This window comes from Artemia sp. Qi Xiang Cuo, chromosome 10 (assembly GCF_049724085.1).
Source record: "Artemia sp. Qi Xiang Cuo chromosome 10, ASM4972408v1, whole genome shotgun sequence".
In the NCBI taxonomy this organism is placed as follows: Eukaryota; Metazoa; Arthropoda; class Branchiopoda; order Anostraca; family Artemiidae; genus Artemia; species Artemia sp. Qi Xiang Cuo.
Genome location: NC_142803.1, coordinates 12,264,853 through 12,286,634, shown reverse-complemented (window position 1 = coordinate 12,286,634; position 21,782 = coordinate 12,264,853). Strand labels below are relative to the sequence as shown.

Here is a 21,782-nt window from a genome sequence, read left to right as displayed (position 1 = left end):
TCTGCTAGAATAATTTCTCTTTCTTTATTTTTTATTTTTAATAGCCTATGTCATTTTTGTGCATTTCTCGTCTTGTACGGTGGTTAGGAGGTAGAGAAAAATGCCAGTCCTAACTTGTGTTAGGTTTGTTTGCTCTGTTTGCAACGCAGTAGAACCCTCTTATTAACCCACTGCTAAATTGAATCTGACTTACTATCCTTTGGGATTCTTTTTCGTCAAATTTCAGAAACCAGTGTGGTTTAAACGAGTCAAAACCAAATTGAAAAACAAAGAAATACGCGGTTACAAGACATGCAACAAAGAGGAGCAGGACGAATAAAAAATGAAAGTGAAGAACAAGGAAATGTTAGGTTAAAGGATATGCCATAGCGAGAACAAAGAAATTTGCGGTTAGAAGATAAGCGGCAGCGAGAACTATAAGCGATCAAACAGTTCAATTGGTTCGTCAAGTGAATCAGAAACCATTTTTTAAAACTGGTTTCTGAAATTAACCAAATAAACCATTGTTTATTTCAGAAACCAGTGTGGAGCTGAATAAAATGTCCTGATTGGCATGCCTACATTCTCTGGATAGGAACTTTTCTCAGAGCACCAGATAATATCGTTTCTAATCAGATATACAGCCAGATTCCATTTGGCAACGTCGCTTGATTTTTTTCCTGCGATGTAGTTTGTCGTCTTATGTCAAAGCTTTGCTTAAAAGTTGTTGAGCAATAGGTTTGGATTACATTTTTTCCCTAGAATACCGTCACTTTTTCCAATAATTACAAATTTATGCGATTTTTGTGCGTTTTTACTAATAATTTAATTTCGTTGGTATTTTTCGTCTTCTAAGACATGAGGGCAAATGGTAGTTTTAAGCTATATTATTTATCTTTTGCAACCCTGTTGAAAATGTTGAACTTCCTTTCAGAGCCCTCTCACTCAACCAGTGTGAAGAAGAAGCAGACTCGCTTCTCCACGAAATTCTTCGCTTACGAATCCTTCCAAAAGCCTCTGCCAGATTGCTTCCAGACGATGTTGTTCATGGCCGATTAAACATATTGAAAGCCCCGTTAGGTTTTGCCAGCTACTTAGCTAATTACAATATTGACCTCAGTACTACAAGTATCACGAACAGCTGTAGTGATGATTGTGAACTATTTGCACAAACACCTCACAAAAATAAAGTTGCAGTCATTGCTGCTATTATTACTGGTCTTGATACTGATACTAGCCTTGGGTATAAGTTCCCCTTAAATATGCTATTAGACTCTTTGCTACAACTGTGCCTCAAGAACTATACCCCTAGTTTCATTGATAGGGACAAATTAAGTTTTAGTGAAATTGAAGAATATTATATGCAAGTGACCTTGCTCGAATGTATCAGCCCTCTTTTTGAAAGGGAAGACAATATACAAGAAAAGAAGACCTTTAAGTCTGTTCCTTGTATTTCTAAGTTCGCCTTAAAGCAATTGATCAGTCTCTGTCATTCTGTACGTGCGAAGTTGCCAAGTTATGAAAATGTTGAATCAAGACTAAGTGCTGTTGTTATGCTGGCTGCTTTGACTTCCATCTATGTAGAGGCTAGAAAGAGGTTACAAATAGATGAAAATATGCTTGGGTAAGTTTTTTTCTTGTTTTTGCAAGCTTCCAAAACTTGGAAATTATCCCATCCTATAATTTTGAAGATATCTAACAGTTTATTTTGAATTGTTATGGTGGAGACTCAATTATGCTTGTTCTAAGGTGAAAGCCCAAATACTATTTCAAGACCTGTTTTTTTTCTAGCTTTTCGGGTTTATCCAAAACTGATGAAGTGTTTATTAGTAAACAGATAAGAGGGGAAAGTCAACTTTGTCTTTGAGAAAAACAACAGCCATCGTCATCTAACGTCACCTAGCAAAATCTAAAGCTAACCACAGAAACCTAAATGAAATTTTTGTTTTTGGTAATATTTGTAAGTTTCTCTTTCATTAGGAAAATATAAGACTTATTTTTGCCTAAAGGTAACACAAGACTTAGTTGTATTTTGCTTCGTTTTTCCTTTGACTTGTTCACGGTTTTTAATTTTTTTTCTTGCAATTTTATTTGCATTTTTGTTTCTTTTTTCCTTTGGCTTATTCAAGATTTTGAGTTTTCTTTTCTTATAATTTTATTTGCATTTTAGTGTCTTTTTCCCTTTGGCTTATTCAAGGTTTTTTAATTTTCTTCTCGCTTTTCTCCATTGTTTTGTTCTTACTTTCACACTTCTAATTAAAATACAGATTGTAATAAAATTAACCATGTTATTAATATAGAAGTGTTTGTAAAAAAAATTATGTTGTATTAGCTTTAATTACCTGGTTTTCTTTTTATTTCATATTTCCTTTGCTGCTATTACTAGTTATATGTTAGTTTTAAATTAAGATATTTGATGAAACGCTCTTAGTCTTTCCAACTATCATTATATTTAGTAGCACACACGTGTTTTGCAAGAGGGTGGGTGAGGGAGCAGTGGGCCTCATACCCCACAGGATCAGGCTAGTTATTGACCAAGGACGGTAAGTGCCCCCCTCTAAAAAAACCCTAGCTATCTCCATGCTTCTACAGTTGTATGGGTAATAAGGCCATATACTAGATATATCTTTTTAAGAAAGGACATTGATTTTCTCGCCATTTCATGTAAAAGGCATAAAAACTGTGTTTTTGCAACTTTCGTTGTAAATACCTCTTAAAATTATCAACAAAGATTTCTCAAAGTTATTTAGAATAAACAAAGATGAAGGAGATTAAAGATTAAATCTCATTTATAATGGTTTAATTAGACAACCATAGTCTTGTATCATAGGAAAGCTAATAAAAAGCCTTCGGCTTTGCATACCTAGTAAAGAGCAGACCAACGTTTTAAAGGTTTACATTAATGAAGCTTCATAAAAGAAGAGAGCTAGTTCAAATTAAAGATGCATGTCTCCTCCCCCTCTCTCTCCATCTCCTTCTCTGTTTCTCTCTCCTCTCTCTCTCTCTCTCCTCTCTCTCTCTCCATCTCTCCATCTTTTTATCTCTGTCTACATCTCTATGTCTTTCTCTCTCCATATCTCGCTCTTCCTCACTCCATCTTTCTCTCTCTCTCTTTCTCGTTTTTCCATCTCTCTCTTTTTGTTTCTCTTTTTCTTTTTAAATCTCTCTTTCTTTTTTTAAAATAAATATTCGATTATATTTTGTCCTCATTATATAAAAGTAAAAATGTAATAAATTCCTCTGGAGATATAATCTTGTTTTTTTTTTTTTTCAGGAATATAAGAATGGACCTTCTGTCAAGCAGTATTGAAGATGGTATCTTGAAACTTTTAAAAAAGGTTGAAGTAAGACCTAAGCAGAAAATGTTAGTCTTGGATAGTCTAATGGAAATATTTGGGTTTTCATCGAGTTTAAGTGCTTTGCTATCTGACAGGTTCACAAATGAAATTGTTACAACAGTCTTCTCAGCCCCCTCATCATCGTTAACTATGACGCAACAACTTGAAGCTACTTTTCTACAGTCCTTCAGAAATGGGGCTTAATTCATTTTGAATTCTACACAGAATATAAATTGGTGTCCTATAGAAACTGATGAAAATGATACAATGTCCGTAGATAAATTTGAAAGTAAAAATTTTGTTGAGTCTGAAAATTTTCAGTTGCGGCTGTCAGCTTTTATAGCTGAAATTATTCTTTTTGATGAAGAAAAAAGTGATAATTTCCTTAATATACTTCAAAGCCAAGATTTCAGGAATGGCGTGGTTGTCAATATCGTATTTGAAGTCCTGGATGTATTCACAAACAAACCACCCGGCACTTTGAATAATAAAACAGTAGAATCACTCTTTTATACCCTACAACCCATAGCGCAGCATCATTACTCAGATACTAAGATAATGAGTCACCTTTTAAGAGTTGTTTGCAACTTGTTGAAGCATCTTAGTGATTGTGAAGATAGATACCTATTAGAAACTTGTGTCGACTTAATGAAACCATTCACAAATCTTTTGACTAATGGTGCACTAGGTATTGAGGCTGCTGTAGATTTCGTCACATGTGTTGCCAAATTTCAAAATTTAAATTTTAAATGTGATTTTGATATTGAAATAGACGGTGTCAGCTTGCTTACCCTTTTTGAGGTTTGCTCTAACTACGACGCAAAGCTAATGTGGTACACATTTCGAGTAATTTCAAACGTGTACTTTAGTGGCTGGAATGTAAGGAAAAGGACTGAGCTTGAAAAATCGATGTTGAACCGTTTTTCTGCTTTTGACTTAAGCGAAATTTTGGGATTTCAGGAAGACTTCTCAAAAACCGCAAGGAGTAGTTTAGCATTACAGTTACTCGTGAGTTGGGTATTTTCTTTCAAATTGACCAGTTTCAACTGTTTTAATAAACTTGTAGCTTTGTCTGTTGATCCGAGGCTTAGAGAATTTTCTGCAAAGACTGTTAATTTGTGGTGTGCTGCTAAGAATATGCAACATTTTACTGTTACTGAAAGATGGCTGTATAACTGCTGTTTCACTTTTTTTGAGTTGAACCATGACGCTTCAAATTTTCCTTACAAGATTTTTGGTTTTACGGATTTCAGTTTTTTCATTCAGGATTGTCTTTCCAAGATAGTTGGTGCTTTTGTTTCATGCAAAGGTTTTTCTAAGTTGAGTGACTTATGCCGAATGTTAAATTATCAGAGGGAACAATTAGTGGCGGAAGGGTTTCCCGGTCTTATTTCCACGCTTCTGTGTACATCTGATTTTAGGAAGCATATCACAACCCTAAAAAATGAAATCACTAGCGATAGATTTGAAAGTCTGTGTCGTCTTCATTTTAAAGATATTGCTTTGTGTCTGATAAACCATGCCTATGACTATCAATATTTAAAAGAGCTGGTTGGAGAAGATGTGACTGGGATTGATTTTCATGGAAGTATTGAAACTGTGAAGGCATACCAAGCCTTTGATGTGTTACCACAGCTTATAAATAATAAAGATTCAACTGTTTTCTATTTAGTGAAAGAAGATATGCTTGTCTTCCATGAAATGCTCATGAATATTGTGCACAGTGTTTCCAGCTCCTATTTAAGTGTCCAAAAGATGCAGAGTCTGTCGCAGCTCAGTCTACTAATTGACATAACAATGAATGTGATAACAAATTTTGATGAAGTTTGTATATATTTTGCAACTATAATAATAGAAGCAGTGATCAATTTTTTGAAGCATCCTGAACTCTGTACTATGTCTTTGAACATGACAAAGAACTTTGTTCAAATAATAGTTGGTATTGATCCCAAAATTCTGTCGGAAAGCAGGATTAGTCGCTTAGTTCCGATTTTACATGAGCTGCAAGGAAATACATTATTGAAAGAGAAGGCTCGTTATATACTTGAAATACTCTTAAATAGAAATCTTGTACCAAGGACAATTGACATTGATGACTTTAGTGGGCCCAGTAGACAGGGAGCAGTGGGAAGTTCATTATCAGTAATGTCCCTAATTGAAAACTTTATTAGAAAGATGGAAAGCAACGAATTTGAGGCTTCATATTTGAAAATCATGATTCAGTCATTTAGGAATTATAAGAAAGAACTGATTGCAATTGTAAAAACTGAGGAGCACTTGCTTTCTAAAATGGTTTCATTGCTGCTTTCGATTGAGGGAAAAGAGAATAGTGATGATATACAATCTCTGCTTCAAGAAATCCCCTTTAATTCCATAACTGTTTTGAGTCTTGTTGAAAAAGATCGGCGAAATGATTCGACCACTCTATTACTACGTCACCTGGCTGTTTCATGTTTATCAGAGAAAGCAGAAATAGCGGAACTGTCAAATATTGTACTTAAGAATATGGTAGACAAGCAAGAGTTTCACAGATATTTCACTGATGATTGTGATGATAGATGGTTAAGCCAGTTTTTCAAGCCATTTACTTCCTATAAGTTTAAAACAAGTCAAAGTTGTAAGCTACACAACGAAGAACTCTCCTTAGTTTTGAATGACACTGGGATATGGCAGTGCAAGTATCAGTTTGAGAACTGGATAAGTCGTTTAGTTTGTGGTATACTAAGAGCGGTTGATGGTAGTTCTATTATTGTGGCATTTTTGCCACTTTGTGAAGCTTCGTCAGCAACTTGTGAGCTACTTTTTCCCTATTGTATGGAGCTATTAGTTCAAGTTTCTACCCTGAAGTCAATATTGAATGTGAAGTTCCTGGCCTTGGTTGATTACCTTTCATCCAATCTTAAAGACGATTTTAAACTGTATGTTCGCCAAATTCTTAACCTAGTCGAGTCGTTAAGAATGAAAAGTCTCGAAGCAGCTGACAAAAACGCCTCGCCTTACTTTGATTACTTTTTCTTAAATTGGGACTATATGAAACTGTCTCAGCTTGCTCGCTTTGCAAATAGAGACTTCTTAGCTGTTAACTATATGGAAGTTGGAATGTCTAGTCTTGCCAGGTAAGAAAGCTTTTCAAGTAATCATATTTTTTTTTTTTTTATTTTATATGAAAACTGTTTGTATACATTTTCTTTATAATCTAATTTTTATTCATATGAAAAAATTTGTTTTATTTATTATTATTTTATTGTATTTCATATTTTTTTTTATTTATATTTTTTTAAATTATTATTTTATGACAAATGTTGGTCTTAAAGTTGACCTTAGAAAAAACCAAAACCCACCCGCCCATCTAAGTATCTAGTAAACGTCTGCGCAGATAGCAGGAGTCGGCAGCAAAGTTTCTTGTGGGGCTTTTATTATGCGCATTTTCTCTTTTTAATTCTACTTTTTTTAAAGTTGTATATTTTTTGGCTCTATTACCTTCAGTCTTACCAAATATTACTTGCTTGATAAATATTTGACGAACAGAAAACAGAATCCTTTCAATCGAACCACAAAACTTTCATAGTACCCTTTTAGTTACATGTGTAAATACGGACTATAGTCTACTAAAGAGCCACCTATAAAATCTTCATTTGGTCAACTGATTGGTTAGTTCTATGTTCTGTTGGAGCTACAAATAACATCTCACTGTAGCACCAACTCACCCCAGGCAAACACAGACACACAAGCTCCTCCTCTATCCCAATCTATTTAAATCCTCCCTCTATACACCCTGCTATGAAGTTTCAATTTCTCTTAAATCCTTCCTTACGACCTCCTCCCACCCAATATGGGGAACAACCGCTTTTCGTTTGGCCCTAGATAGTTGGCCGAAACGAGCGATTTTTGGAAATCTTTCAATAGCAGAACGTGTCCTAACCATCTCAACCTTTCTCTCATTATAGCCCAAGAAAGCGGGATAGAGTCACATTTTTCGTACAAATCACTGCTTGAAATACGTTCAATCAGACGGGTACCGAAAACAGTCCGTATACAGTTCCTCGAGAAAACATCTAATAAATTCTCCTCCGTCTTTCGGAGCGCGCATGTTTCAGAACCATACTTGATCATAGTCATCACTGTAGCTTTGAATATTCTTGTCTTGGCGGGCAGACTTATCTTCCTATTCTTCCAAACTTTTTTCAACTGAGAAAAAACACCTTGGGCTTTGACTGTTCTACTTTTAACATCTTAACTTCCTCCACCATCTTTACTAATAATACTATTTGAGTAAATAAAGCTATCCATTTGATCGATCTTCTCTTTAGCCAACATCACCTCTTTACCTTTACTTATTCCCAGTTTAAGCAATTGCTTAAGCAATCATCTAATGACTCAGACACTTAGATTATTTATCTAAAAGTAAAAATTTGGTCTACGCATCCTCACCCCTTCCTAAAACCACACTGGTCATCTCTTAAAACTTTATCTACAACAAAAACTAAAAATATCATCATACTAAGTAATTTGCTTCCCGCTGAAAGCAGGCCAATGCCTCTATAATTATCGCATTCACTAATATCACCTTTCTTATAGAGGACATTAATTTAAGTTTTCCTAAAATCGCTAGGTACTTCCCCTTTTTAAAAATCATATTCATAATCTTATCTCTAACTTCACAACCACCATTTTTTAAGCTCATTTACCACAATATCATTAGCTGGGAAATTATTGTTATTTTAATCCTCTAATACTGTCTCTAATTCTCCCTCGGAAGATAGATCCTCTTTCATTTCCAAATTGTTACAAACTTTTTCGTTCTTTTTTATATCATTTCCTGTAACTTTATCACGGTTTAGCACATTCTCAGAATGTTCAGCCCATCTATCTTTAACTCTTTCTTTATCTCTGATCGTGGTCCCGTTCCTATCTTTAACTGGGACAAGTACAGATTGACTGTTCCCTCCCAGTTTTTTAACATGCCAATGCAATATTTTTGTGCCATCTTGCTGTGTCTTCTATATATTCAGCAATATTATTCATGGCCTCTACTTCACACCTCCTAGTTCATATTTTGATGCTGTCTCGAATTTCTTTACATTCTTCTTAATTTCATATGATCATTCGCTCAAATACTTCTTGTACAAGCCCCTCTCCTACACTTCAAAACTTAAGCCATTTGTTCACAAAACATTACAAAAAATTAAACATTTCTTATAGTTTGCAAAAAAAATGAAACATTTTTTTATGGTTTGCAAATTTTTTTGTTTGTTTCCTGTAAATATCTTCAGAGATAGACTATCTTAGAAGGCGGTACTAATTTTTTAAGCATTTTTTTTCTTTCGTCCAACTAGTTTTGATGCTTCTGAGATTTGTTTTAGCTAATATCTTGGTTTCCAAGCCCTAACTGAACCTAACTATTAGTTAGGGTCTACATGCAATTATAGCGAGTCTACATGTCTAATGTGTTAGGTACAATTATTCTGCATATTATGAAGTAAGAAATTTTTTTTAAATTCACACTGTCCAAATACTTTACCCCCACCCCCACCTCATGTGCAAATGTATAGCCCATATTATATATTTTCCATCTATTCTGTCAATTCTCTTTGTCTTGTCTCACGCTAAACTGAAAGAAATTAACGAAAAAAAACGTTTCTATATTGCGTCAATGAAGGAGCAACTTGAAAGGTAGGGGGTTTATCATACAAGTACCATGATGATTAACTATGACTAGCTATGACTAAACTATTAAGAGTAATTTTATGTTTTCTAGAGTAACATATCGTATAATTTATAAGTAATTTACTCAATTATTAATTTGCTGGAAATACAATAAATTATTAGAAAAATAGAAACACCACGTCGGCTTGTAATTGATACATCTCAACTCTAAACTCCTCGACAATCCGGAAAAGATAACAAATCCCCTAAGATGGGACAAAAATTGCCCGGAATGGAAATAAAATAGCAAGAATTGGGCAGCGGAAAAAAGCCTTAAAGGGAAATCGAATTTCTTAAGAATTTGCCTATTCACACATTTCTTAAAAATATGTTTTTAAGCATTCTATTATATTTTTAGGTTACATTGTTGCATGTTTAATACCATTCCGAAACTAAGTTGACCATTTGATAGTGGACCACTACTTTTTCTCAGGTTTTGTCATTCATATGCCTTTTTCGGACTGTATGTTTCTGGTTCTTCTGTAACAGTCTTACAGTGGTCTCGTGACTAATGTACTGTTATAGCTAAATGTATCATCTCAAATAAATTAAAAAACGCAGATTTCTAAATGTTTAATACATCAATTATTGGTTATTTTTTTCAAAGCCCTTTTAAATAATTTTAGCCAACATTTCAAACGAGATATGTAATTTTGTCTTGATCTTCCATATTTTTTTTTTTACAAAAACATGGCGATTTACATTAAATGACTAACTACAAGTGCTTCCAAGTTCGTATGATTTTTATGTTTTTCATTTCTTTCAGTACTGTTTCTCTCCCGTGTTTTTCCACTCCATTTTCTTACAGTGTTTCTTTTTCAAGGCATAGAAAAAGAGGAGAAGCCGATATTCAGCGCTCAACATTTGAATCAGTGTATGGCTTAGTTTCAAATAAGATGCAAATTGACGATATTATTTCCGTATCATTTGAAAATTTAGGATCCATCGATGATGCTACAGCTTTTAAAGAACCTGGGTTGCCAGATATAGAGTCGAAAACAGCCTGTATAACAGCCAAATTGTTTGGCGGAAATGTTATTGAATATTTAAAAAATACAAAATCGTTTAGTCTGCTGATGCCCCTTTTAAAAGAGGATGATAATACCTACAATTACCAGTGCGCGTGGCGTCTTGGAAACTGGGATTTGCCTGCGGACGATACAAACTTTGACAACGCTGTCTACTCCACTTTCAGTTGTGTAAGACTAAGAGATACGGAAGAGCTCGAGTATAGACTGCGTAAATTGAGAGGAATCTTCAGTTCCAGAAGTGCTGCTACTAAAGAATTGTCTTTAAATAAAATTCTTCCAAGATGGGCAGAACTAGAGATAATTAAAGAATTTGAAAACGTCAAATCATGGCTTTTGAATAATGAAAACGAAGAAGTTCTTTTAGAAAAACTTCGAGAAGAATCTGAGTTTTTCAACAACGATAATACGACGTCTGTTGCTTATACTCATGTTGAGCAGATACTTTCCGTGAGAAGTGTTATTGCTGAGGAGGTTTGCAAATCTTCTGCTGCTGGAAGGACACTTCATTTACTGCACAGCGACATTGCTGCTAAATACAATGATTCAAATTCGTCTTTAAGGTAAGATCCCTGATCCCTGCTGGTACAAGTTAGTCGTGTCCAACCAAAAGACTGAGAAACCGATAAGGGACAAAACTTGAGATTGTCTCTGAGACAATTGTAACATTTTTATTTAGCGAGACCATAAACCAAATTCTATAAGTAAAAATAACGGTTCTATTCAATTTGTCATGCTAATATAGTTTTGATTATAAATTTTTGACGTTGTTTTAATTGATAATGCAAAATAAATAAAAATATGCGAATCTTCTGATGCTTATAACTTTTAATGCATATATTTTAGCGCATAGAATTTTTAGGCTTATAGTAATAACTTTTAATACATATATTTTGACGCACATAGCCTTTTTTATTTGCAATCAGCATATAAAGCCCAATCGTGGATATGTAAATGGTTTTTAAACCCACGATGTTTAGAGTTTTAGATCACGTTTATATATATAAAAATATATAAATAAAAATATAAAATATAATAAAAAATATGATTTATAAAATAATATATATATATATATATATATATATATATATATATACATATATATATATATATATATATATATATATATATATATATATATATATATATATATATATATATATATATATATATATATATATATGTAGTTTTACGAGTTTGTCATAAAAGTATACTTTATAGTTTTAGGATTGTTCAGCCTTTTGTAAAAATACTTTTATACTTTACCTCTATCTATACTTTATTTACTATACTTTACTTCTTCTATTCTATGCTTCTATCTATACTTTATTATGGTTTACTAACTATATTTTACCTCTTCTATTTTATTCTGTACCTCTGTCTATTTTTTCAAAATACAAAATTTTCTCTTGACGATTTGGAAGAGCTTGTTAAGTTTTATGAAAGTGATCTGCCCGGAACCCGGTTGAGCTGTTTAGTATCAAAATTGCAGCTTTGACATACCAGCTTTGAGATAAGTGTCGGATCGCGCTTTTATACTGTGGAGCTTGGAATTCAAAATTTAACGTTGCCAAAAAGATTCAATAGATAACCCAAGATAATTTCGGAGACCACACTGCCTTTCCATGACGATAAAATAAAAGTTAAAAATAGGGATAAAATCCTTTTTAATAGACAGTGTATAGAAAATTCACAAAAAATACCCGATATTTCGGTCACACATACAGTGACCGTCATCAGTAGTAAAACTGTTACTACTTTTACTACTGATGTCGTTTTACTACTGATGATGGTCACTGTATATGTGACTGAAATGTCTGGTTTTTTTTGTGAATTTTATATATACCGTCTATTAAGAAGTACTTTATACCTATTTTGAGCTTTTATTTTAGCTAACCCAAGTGCCAGGGTTGCCACCCCTAGTAATTTTTTATATTGCCTAAGAAAACAAATTACTAAATCAGCACATAAATCACTAGATTATTGAAGAAAATCACTAAATCAACCAAAAAATCACTAAAATCTAGTGATTTTTATTTTCAACGGGTGGCAACCCTGCTAAATGCTTGTGACTGTAGTTATCTCCCCATTGTCTATGTAATGCTAGCGGTTTTTGGCTAGTTTCTACACGTACGGCTTTCGTGTGCCTAAATCAGTATCTACATAAAAACTTTGATTTTGAGTTAAATATGGACTAATCTTGACTAACTGTATGGACTAATGCATGGCCTTGACCGGGACTAATGTATACGATTAATTTAAAAAACTTTTCCACAAATCAAGTTTTTCAAAGAAAATTATAAAACTTGCTCCATTTAGCGAAAAAGGAGCAGAAATAAAGTCAAATAATCTTCCAAGCGTAAAACTACCAAAAACCACTATCAATAAATAAATGAAACTCAAAACGAACAGAAATTACAATAAATAGCCTAGTCAAACTCAAAACAGGCAGAAATGAACATGAGTAGGGTTGATAACCCCCATGCCTTCTCAAGACCAGGACATAATTTGCGCTTTACTTAAAAAAAGAAACAACGAATACCCATAGATTGTCAGTTTAATTGACATATACTAATATTTATTCCTTAAGGTTTTGATAATTTTTTATTTATGAAAGTAAAAAAAAAGTGAAAACACTTAAAATTACGCTATACAATGTCGCGCATATCTATTACTCTCTCCGTGTTTTTATTTTTTTTTTATTGGCTTTACCCCATCAGTTCCTTTTAAAATTTTACTTCGTCAAATATGACCAATTCAGTCTTAAAAGATTGACTTCAATATTTCCCTCTATGTCTATCAGTGATACCTGACACGTGCACAGGAGCTCCTCAGGGTTCTGTTCAGTGCTTCCACTATCCCTACATTTTCGGGGATTTCCCGGACAATATTGCAAAAACGGAGCGGCAAAAACGCTCTGGCCTAGAAGCGTCAAACCTTAAAATTATGTCATTTTTGCTATAGGGCAATACGCGCCATGCGTAATAAATGTGACTAAATTTCAAAATATACACCATTTCTAGCTTCCATTGATTTTGAATAAAATAGATGTATTATCATGCTTTAAACATATATGTAGAGCACGCTTTGTTTCCAGGACAGTATATATATATATATATATATATATATATATATATATATATATATATATATATATATATATATATATATATATATATATATATATATATATATATATATATATATATATATATATATATATATATATATATATATAATATATAACGGCACGATATAATGCTTATAGTTCAGCTCTTCAGTTGAGCTCTTAGGTCTAGTTTTGGCTCTCATCCCGTTTTATGTTGATCAAGTGTATCCTATTTTGTTAAAGCAATTTGGAATAAGCATTTAAAATATCTTAAAAATGATTATAATATAAACCACCGAAGTACGGTGTAATGATGCTTTAAATTCATTTAAAACGATTATCGGTTTCAGGTTTTTGCAGATGGCAGCTAATCGCTCTAATAATTCAAGAAATGTGCAGAATTTTGAAATTTCACTGCGGAAGGCCAATGTTCTTTGGACTAAAGGTGAAAGGTCAACTGCTTTAAAACTGATTGACCCGGTCGTTTTGGCTGTGAAATCTAAAGAGGTAAAGGAAAACATTTTTACAATTTCTACTATGCACCTGTTTAGAAAGGGGGGGGGGGGGGTGCTGAATTTCCCCTCAGAATCTCAAGATTTGTTCCCGCAATCTCTTATATTTTTCATAGAAATGGTTTATGTGTTTGATAAAATTTGGCCTTGTGTTTGCCCCCCGTTCCAAATGTCTGGACTTGTACTTAATTGTTCTGCTGAATTGGTACCAGCGTTGAAAGAGCACCACACACTATGCTTCTCCAGTAAACCCGATTCCCCAAGCGTGAATGAGGAGAAATTTTACCCTCCCTCTTTCTTTACCATATAGATCGGATCACTCGATATTGTCCTGAAAGCTTATCTAGAACTGTAACTCTTAATTCCTACAAGTTTGACTCACATGCAACAATTCCTTCTGGTAAATGTTCTGATGACGAGAACCCCCCCCCCCTTCTCGGGCAAAAGTTAGATTGTTTTCGAACGTGCAAAGGGGTCAACTATGATGCTACCTCTTATTCCTCTTAAGTTTGATTGAGATCTAAAGTTCCCTGTCAAACATGATTTTGCGACAGGTCTGCAGCTTTAAATTGCACTGATAGGACAAGCACTCGTAGGACTTGCACTGATTAGCTATCGACAGTTCTACAGCTGTAATTTGCGCTGATGGGACAAGCACTGATAAAACTGATAGAACAAGCACTGATAGGACTTGCAGTGATCAGCTAGCGACAGGTCACAGCTGTAATTTGCACTGATAGGACAAACACTGATAGGACTGATAGGACAATCACTGATAGGACTTGAACTGATATTGGATTTTTTAGGCTTGGATCTATCTATTCACTTATAATTTTACTTAGGGAATGGTCCAAATTTGCTTAAAAGAAATAAGAAAACTTTCACTATTTTCGTATTATTTTCACATATTTTCTGATCTAAATAGATACAACTAAAATTTAGAAAATATAGTTTGGTAGATAAATATAGCTGAATTTTAGCTATCGACTCAAGGCAAAACTTATATCTGTTGTTGGAGTATTGGAACGGGATGTAGAAAAACATAAAAGCCGGCTGAGACCCCCTCCCCCCGTTTGATTGAGACTTCAAGTTTATAAATAACATGTCCCAAAAGGCCGTCTAAATTTATCGATTTTGCGTTATTCTTGCAATTAATGGTCGTAGTTAACATCTTTTTTTAACTTAGCTACCCAAGGATCTTGCACCCCACATTATAAGCTCAAAATCTAAGTTACATCCGCAAGATTTACCAACAACTTAGCGGGGTGCAAAATTCATACTCAAATTAAATGTATTTTTTTATTCAGCCTAAGGTTTTTCATAATTTTTATTTAATATTGGAACATTTTGAACATGTCAGCTGCAATCTTTGAGTGATTAAATAAAAAAAAACAAGTTTTTTTTTTAACTGCAAGTAAGGAGCAACATTAAAACTCAAAACCAAAACAAAAATTATTCCGTACATGAAGGGTTGCCCCCTCCTCAATACCTTGCTCCTTACACTAAAGCTTTTAGCACTTTTAAAAAGGCTTCCTATTCTAATTAAACGGGCCCTGTGTCTCAGTAGCTGTTCTGAAAAACTGGGACAAACAGTCAAACTTTAGCGTAACGAGCAAGGGGCGCAACCCTTCATATACGGAATAATTTCTGTTCATTTTCAGCTTTAATATTGCTCCTTACTTTCGGTTAAAAAAACTTGTTTTTTTATTTAATTCCTGTTCGTTTTTCAAATAATGCAGGTAAATCTGGCTTAGCCTCCATGAAATATACCCCCCCCCCTCATGGGAAACTCCTCCGTGAAAATTTCACCGAACGTAAAGTACATCCCCTGTCACATTCCCTACAGACAGTTCCATCCTCGCTGAAAATCCCCCTCCCCGCAAACTTCCTTGCGGACGATTCAGCCTGAAAAATTATCCTTAGCATACTTATTTTGCAGACTTCTGGCAAAAATAGTAAAATTCTGCATTTTTGCCTATAGGAGCTTGAAAATTCTACAGTAGGGTCCTCGAGTACGCTGAATCTAATGGTGTGATTTTCATCAAGATTCCTTGAATTTTAGGGGGTTTTCATTCCTATTTCAAAAATCCGGCAAATTTTCTCTGGCTCGTAACTTTTGATGGGTGACACTGAACTTTAAAAAATCTTATATGTTTGGAATCAGCATAATAAGATTGTTCTTTTGATGTATCTATTGATGTCAAAATTCCGTTTTTTAGAGTTTTGGTTACTATTGAGCCGAGTCACTCCTTACTTACAGCTCGTTACCACAAACTGTTTGAAAAACATTCTTTCGAGAATGACGTTTCCTTTGACTCGATAATTTCATGACGCCGAAGATGTAAATGACAAATCCCTAGTAGCTGTCTAAATTTGAATTTTGAACGTGTCTGTTAGGTCCTTTAAGTGAAAATCGTTCTTTCATTCGATAAATTTGTATGACCCTAAAAGCTATAAATAACGTGTCCCAAATAGCTCTGTAAATTTAAATATAGTAGAGGTTAGAGAAACGGGAATTGCTTGCAAGTGCAAAATCTTATACGCAGGATGTGACCTTGAAGGGCTGCGACATTTATGGTTATTGCTGCATTTTTTTTTTTGACCAAAGATCTCAATTCCTTTTGTTTGATTTATAACATTTTGAACATGTCAGATACATCCTTTAAGTGAAAATCGTTCTTTCATTCGATAAATTTGTATAACCCTAAGAGCTATAAATAACGTGTCCCAAATAGCTCTGTAAATTTAAATATAGTAGAGGTTAGAGAAACGGGAATTGCTTGCAAGTGCAAAATCTTATACGCAGGATGTGACCTTGAAGGGCTGCGACATTTATGGTTATTGCTGCATTTTTTTTTTTGACCAAAGATCTCAATTCCTTTTGTTTGATTTATAACATTTTGAACATGTCAGATACATCCTTTAAGTGAAAATCGTTCTTTCATTCGATAAATTTGTATAACCCTAAAAGCTATAAATAACGTGTCCCAAATAGCTCTGTAAATTTAAATAGAACATTTAGAGAAACTCAATTTTGCTTTTAGTGCATTATCGTTAAATTTAATAGCCGTAGGTTACGTTTTCGTTGAGACTTAGCTACACACGGATTTAATATCCCACTTTGTAAGTCCTCAAGTTAAGGGCTTTATCTGCAAGATCTGTTGACACTGTGAAGGGCTGTGAGGTTCATGCTCAGATTAACTGAATTTTTTTTTTGTTATGCCTAGAGGTTGTATTTTAATCTTCAGATTTGTCTTGATTTTCCAACTTCTTAGCTTGTTAGTTATGGTCCGTAAGTGAGAGCTGCGTAAACAGTGATCTGTAGAGCAGAAGTCCGTGAGCTGTGATAAAATATCTAAAGCCGAACTGGCCAGCCATGAGAAAACAAAGAAATGAATCTGGAAACGACAAACGGGTCTATGACCAGTATTAGTAAACTAAGAGAACAAGAATCAAAGGAATATTTCATAATTACCAATTTCATAATTACTTCAAAATTAATACTTCTCATAGTCACATCTTTTAACAATTCAAAATGTTTCTGTATTTTGTTTTGTAATATATATTCACATTTTTTTACATCAAAATTTGTGTACATGGCACAATATCAAAACTGGAAAGAATTGTTTTGTCTATGTGACGATTTTTATTTTTTTTAACAACATCATTTGAGTTTAATAAATAAGATGTTTGAGTCCCCAAAAGTGGACGAAATGCCGTTGCCAGGTTGCACCGCTTGCACCGTTGCACCATTTCCTAATTTAGACACTGGTAAATGAATAATTGATACAATAGGGCGAATAGCATTATTCTTATGGGTCTTGGGCAAACTCTAGATTTTTGGTGCTGAACAACATCTTGGAAAAAACTTATAAAATTGAGGGGTTATTTGTAAGTTCCTTTTGAGTATCTTTAATTTATTTCATGTTTCTTTCGTGTATTTTTCTGTGGGGTCTCTCAAGTCTGCAGTCTTCAGTCTCCCAAATCCCAGCTCTACAACTACGATACGATTATAAAGAAATTTCAAACTACCGGTCTTAAATTTCTATCGATTGCTTCTTTTTTTGATTATATATTTTCTTTATTATATAAATATAATATACTTCTTTTTGTTTAATATTTTTAAATTACTGTATATTTAATCTTTTTAATTATTATTTTTTTAATTTTTAATTTTAATTATACGTCTTACTGTTTTCTTTCTAGAGTTGAAAGAAACTCAAATAATCCAAACTGTTGAGAACCCTGTGAATATGAGCAGTGGAAATATTGACTTTGCCGCATGGGGAGGGATCCGTTCCTCTCTCCATAGAAGACACATGTTATTAAAAATTGCAAAAGTTTGTGAAAATTAGAAAGTCTTAACACTTCAGTCTGTAACTCTTTTGTTCAAAGATTTGCTCCACTTCTGCAAATAGTTTTCTCAAGGTTTGTCCTCCTCCCCTTCCCCTCCGAAATTCAGATAGACGCCCATATTTGACTAGGTATCTTTATTCTTTTCTTTTTCACTTTCGGTTCGAATAAAATCACTGAAGAAAACTTGCTTGTGACAAGACTGTTTTGCAACCCTCACCGACACGACCATGAAAAACATCTAATACGTCTTCAAAAATATTTAAATACAATGAATTAATTGTTTTTAAGATATTTGCTTCCTAACACTTCGCTACTAAGCGGAAACATCTCTAAAGGCGAATACTTAAAACCAGGGGCGTGATTTGCTATGAGGCAGGGGATCAGCTGCCCCTTCCAGACCTTCGTTTGACCCCCCCCAAAGCTCAGTTTGCCCCCCCCCCCCAGGTGAAACTTGGTTTTTTCAAAATTCTTGTCAAAACTAAGACAAGCCCGCATAATTCAAGCGTCCATAGAAACGGCTTCAGTTTTCTTTAGTATAGCTTTACCTTTATAGTACTATATTAGGCCTGCTCATTTTTCGGTTTTCACTGTCATTTTCACTTGATTCGGGAAAATTGGCTCCAACTTTGCCCCCCCCCCCCCCCCCAGGATTTTGAAGAAATTACGCCACTGCCTAAAACATAACTATAGCATTAACAAATGTGTAAAGTCTTTAGTTAGACCAACGCGTCTTGACCTTCGTCAGGACCCGAAATATGGAACAAGGGTGTGAAGTCCTTCGTTAGACCAACGCGTCTTGACCTTCGTCAGGACTCGAAATACAGCACTTTAAATTCCGAAAACCTAGATAAAAATTTTCAAAAAGTTTGTATCTTGAATTTATCTGGTAGCCTTCTTGTAGGTCCGGTAAATGTAGTTTACTGATTTTGAATTATTTTAAAATCTGTTATATGTTCAACATGTTATATATAATTGTAGGTTGAGGCTGGAAGCTTGTTCATAGATGTATTATTAACCCAAGCAAAATGGCTTAAAAGTTCCCAGCGAGAAAGTCCGTCATCAATAATAACTGAGTGCCTGGCTCCCGCACTCGAGGAAGCCGAGTTAACCGGCAACCCTGAACTTCTGGCTAAATGCATAATAGAAATGGCAGAATATACAAGTCGTGTCTATGATTCAAGTGCAAAATCTTTAAATTCTGAGGAGATTCAACGCAAAAAAAGGATAATGAACGCAAGACAGGAAGATTGGCATAAAATTCAGGAGCAAATGAGTCAAACTAGGAAGGATACCCCTGAGTATAAAACCTTATACAATAAAGGCTATTGGATTGATAAAGAGAATCAGGCAGATCAACATGAACTAGATGAACTCATGAGGAAGAAGAAGAAGTTTGCGCTGGTAAGTTTTTAAGACTACTCAGATGAATTGATTCTTTCACAGCCATAGTAATCGAAAACGAAGTTGTGATTGAAGTGTTCCTGTTTGCTCTATCTTGCTTTAGTTCTTACTTTTCATGCTTTTTTTTTTTTTTTTACAGTAATAACTGAACTTGTGAAATCCAGGAATGAAGTTCAAGATGACAATCTCCTGATGTTCTTATCGTACCATTCAGGGCTAAAGGGTGTGGGTGAAAAAAAGACTATGAGAGTCAAGACAGACCTTAAAGAGAATTTGAAGAAAATCTTCCGTTCAGATTTGCTCTCTTTACCCCTGAAAAAAAAGAAGAAACTTCCCACAAAAAAAAACTGTTGAAAGCGAAATTCCCCCCCCTCCCTCTACACCTCTGAAGTCAGGTTGATACTAATTAAAAGGCCCAATACTAGTTTATATTTGAGTTCATGGGTGTGAAATTGTAATGAAGCACCGTTAAAACCAAAAGTAAGCCGATAACAAAAAAAAGTGCATTCACCCCCCTTCTGCTTTCACTTTGGGTGGAAATTGGGTACTAAATGATAATTTTTTTCAATTATTACGTTATTTTTGGTCTCCTCTGACTTGCATTAATGCGAAAAGACCTTTCTATTCACCACATACTGCAGAAATAAAGATTTTGGTTTTTCATTCCCCTCTGCCCTCGCTTAGGGTTGAAATGGGAATTTTTGACTTATGATGTCATTTTTTGTCTCCCCGCACTTGAATTAATTAAATAAAAAAACAAGTTTTTTTAACTGAAAGCAAGGAGCGACATTAAAACTTAAAACGAACAGAAATTATTCCGTATATGAAAGGGGTTGTCCCCTCCTCAACGCCTCGCTCTTTACGCTAAAGTTTTTTTGTTTTAAAAAATAAAGTTGTAAGACAGAGTCAAACTTTAGCGTAAAGAGCGAGGCGTTGTGGAGGGGACAACCCCTTACGGAATAATTTCTGTTCGTTTTAAGTTTTAATGTCGCTCCTTACTTTCAGTTAAAAAAAACTTGTTTTTTTTATTTAATTTCTGAACATTTTTGAATTAATGCAGCTTTGATTTTGGCTCAACGTACATGAATAATTAAAACGAAATTCGCATATTAATTTTGCTTTTTTTGGCTAATTGGCTTTCTCGAAATTTTGTTCTGACGTAACTTACGAATAAACTTACGTAACGAATTTCTATATTCGTATGTTTTAATTACGTATATTAGGGAGTTCACCCCCTAGTCATTACCTCGCTCTTTACGCTAAAGTTCGAATTTTCTTCGAATCACAAACCCCTGAATCACAAAGGCCGTTTAATTAGAATAGATACCTCTTTTGAAAGTACTAAAAAAATCTTTAGCGTAAAGACCGAGGTATTGACTAGGGGGTCAATACCTCGGCCCTTATACAGGCCTAGTCAGTGAGTTACACATATTTTAAGTAGTAGGCTAAATATGTCACTGAGTTATATATTTCTGTATATAACTTATATGCCTAGTCAGTGAGTTACACATATTTATAAGTGGTAGGCTAAATATATCACTCAGTTATATATTTCTGTATATAACTTATATAGGCCTAGTCAGTGAGTTACACACATTTATAAGTAGTAGGTTAAATATGTCACTGAGTTATATATTTCTGTATATAACTTATATAGGCCTAGTCAGTGAGTTATGTATATTTATAAGTAGTAGGTCAAATATGTCACTGAGTTATGGCCTTTGCAAAACAAAAGTGATCCGTTTATCTGGCCTCCTCCAGGCCATTCAGCGTGTCCCCAGGTGGCGATAGGGGAACGCTCTACAGACATGTGGAGTACCTCCATAGGAGGCACGGACCAAGGGGGGACCTTGTTCTTGGGGGTCCATAATAGAATCTGGGGCACCCTTGCCCGGGGTCATAAATACAGGCGGAGGAGGAAGAAGGCCCCTCAAATGTACACTCAAAAGGGCCCACTGGTTTGTCCACAAGTTCCATGAGTTGCAAACCTTCTCCCAGCACTGGGTTAAATTGCATGGGGATGCAGAACACCATCGCGGGAGGATCCTCTATAGGAGGACAACTGTGGCAGGGCGTAAGATCCAGATCTATGGACAACGGCCTCTGCAAAGGGCTGCCTCGACCTTTTCGGGGTACCTGCAAGACTGGGGACCTTGCGGTCAACTCTATTCCCACTTGAGGAGTGGCGCCCCTCGAGGAAATTATAGCCTAGTAAACGACACAGCATTCGCACGGGATTCTGACTACTGGACAATTCTTCTGGGATTGGTATGTTTTGAAGGGCGTCTTTGGGCTGAAAAACCTCTTCCTAGCTAATTTATCTATTACGGGTTGCCTCCCCGTAGTAGCATAA

General features: G+C 34.7%; 2 protein-coding genes across 3 annotated transcripts in view; both read left to right on the top strand.

Annotated features, from left to right (window-relative positions):
- LOC148947478 (serine-protein kinase ATM-like) overlaps nucleotides 1-3,521 on the top strand; it is a 76,570-nt gene extending 73,049 nt beyond the window's left edge. The window contains exons 7-8 of the mRNA XM_089095277.1: nucleotides 914-1,603; nucleotides 3,254-3,521. Coding sequence (XP_088951403.1) covers nucleotides 914-1,603; nucleotides 3,254-3,521 — 958 coding nt within the window. The remainder of the gene's footprint in view (nucleotides 1-913; nucleotides 1,604-3,253) is intronic.
- Nucleotides 3,522-3,584: 63 nt separating this feature from the next.
- Nucleotides 3,585-21,782, top strand: part of tefu (Serine/threonine-protein kinase tefu) — a 75,574-nt gene continuing 57,376 nt past the window's right edge. For both annotated transcript variants that reach the window (XM_089095274.1, XM_089095276.1), the window contains exons 1-4: nucleotides 3,585-6,433; nucleotides 9,847-10,614; nucleotides 13,511-13,667; nucleotides 19,007-19,429. In XM_089095274.1, coding sequence (XP_088951400.1) covers nucleotides 3,585-6,433; nucleotides 9,847-10,614; nucleotides 13,511-13,667; nucleotides 19,007-19,429 — 4,197 coding nt within the window. The remainder of the gene's footprint in view (nucleotides 6,434-9,846; nucleotides 10,615-13,510; nucleotides 13,668-19,006; nucleotides 19,430-21,782) is intronic.